The sequence below is a fragment of the Cyprinodon variegatus genome, unplaced genomic scaffold (assembly GCF_000732505.1).
Source record: "Cyprinodon variegatus isolate N-32 unplaced genomic scaffold, C_variegatus-1.0 Scaffold1176, whole genome shotgun sequence".
NCBI lineage: Eukaryota > Metazoa > Chordata > Actinopteri > Cyprinodontiformes > Cyprinodontidae > Cyprinodon > Cyprinodon variegatus.
In genome coordinates, this window is record NW_015151629.1 from 108,769 (window position 1) to 110,199 (window position 1,431).

The 1,431-nt window shown below is 47.4% G+C and overlaps 1 protein-coding gene across 1 annotated transcript in view; it reads right to left on the reverse strand.

Annotated features, from left to right (window-relative positions):
- LOC107101949 (histone-lysine N-methyltransferase 2C-like) overlaps positions 1 to 1,431 on the reverse strand; it is a 100,294-nt gene that overhangs the window by 27,396 nt on the left and 71,467 nt on the right. The window contains exon 52 of the mRNA XM_015401044.1: positions 1,192 to 1,352. Within this exon, the coding sequence (XP_015256530.1) occupies positions 1,192 to 1,352 (161 nt within the window). The remainder of the gene's footprint in view (positions 1 to 1,191; positions 1,353 to 1,431) is intronic.

Sequence of the window (1,431 nt, forward strand, 5' to 3'; positions counted from 1 at the left end):
CAGGAATAAGACTGGGCAGGTCACAGGAATAAGACTGGGCAGGTCACTGGACTATCACTGGGCAGGTCACTGGGCTATCATTGGACAGGTCACTGAAGAATCACTCGGCAGGTCAGAGGAGTATCACTGGGCAGGGAAAAATTTATCTGCCTGCAAACAATCCATTTATAGCAACACAGCTCAAAATCTTATCACCTTACTTTGGTTTGTAATTAGTTGACAAGAGTTTATTCTAGATTTCTGGTCTACATGTCTGAAAAAGGAACAGATAGTGGAGCTGGATTAGGACGGCTGGACTGGGACAGCTGTTAAAGGGAGAGCTGGACTGGGACAGCTGGACTAGGACAGTCAGTTGGCTCACAGCAGATGTTGAAAAATGTCCCTTATTTTTAAATCCAAAACTTGACAGGTTTGGTGTGTCGAACTATGAATGGAGGCTCTGTTTGGTCAAACATTCACTTTGTTTGGTTACCCATTATGTCATTTCCTGTTCTGGTTGTTGTAGACCTACGTTCTGCTGCTGTTCAGGCTATCTCTGTCTGATTTAAGTTATTTTTTCTGTGATATCTCTGGATCTCTGTAACTCTTAACTGCCCAGAATTAAAACGTAGTGCCTTTTGCTGCACTTCTCTACTGAGCACTTGTTGCTTTGGCACAGCTTTATTTCTGGTAGTAAGGAGTAGTTAGCTTAGGTTAGCTCTAGCTCAGGAAAGCTATGGCTTTGCTTGCTCCCTCTCCTCTCCCCCGCTGTGTGTCAGAGGTTCAGTTAGTGACCGGAGGCACCAAGACCAGGGACACCCCCAGGTAGTGGTCCTCCAAAAGTTCTTGAGCAGCCAGGTGATTGGGTAGGGTTAGGTTAAGGGTACGCAGAAAGCGTGGTCGTTGATCTCTGCCCACTGGTCACCACCAACCCGTTCACGTTTCTAACCACTTTTCCCCACTCAGTGACACACCCACTGAGAAGCCCACTCTGGTGATTGGCAGCTCCATAGTCAGAAACGTGGCATTAGAGACACCAGGGACCATAGTCAAATGTTTGCCGAGGGCCAGAATGGGCGACATCAAATCCTACCTGAAACTACTGGCTAAGGATAAGGTTAAATACAGTAAGATTGTTATTCACGCTGGTGGTATCAACTCCCGGTTACGCCGATCGGAGGTCATTACCACCAGCGTGAATAACAATCTTACTGTATTTAACCTTATCCTTAGCCAGCAGTTTAAGGTAGGATTTGATGTCGCCCATTCTGGCCCCCGGCAAACATTTGACTATGGTCCCTGGTGTCTCTAATGCCACGTTTCTGTCTATGGAGCTGCCAATCACCAGAGTGGGCTTCTCAGTGGGTGTGTCACTGAGTGGGGAAAAGTGGTTAGAAACGTGAACGGGTTGGTGGTGACCAGTGGGCAGAGATCCACGGCTACTCTTTCTGC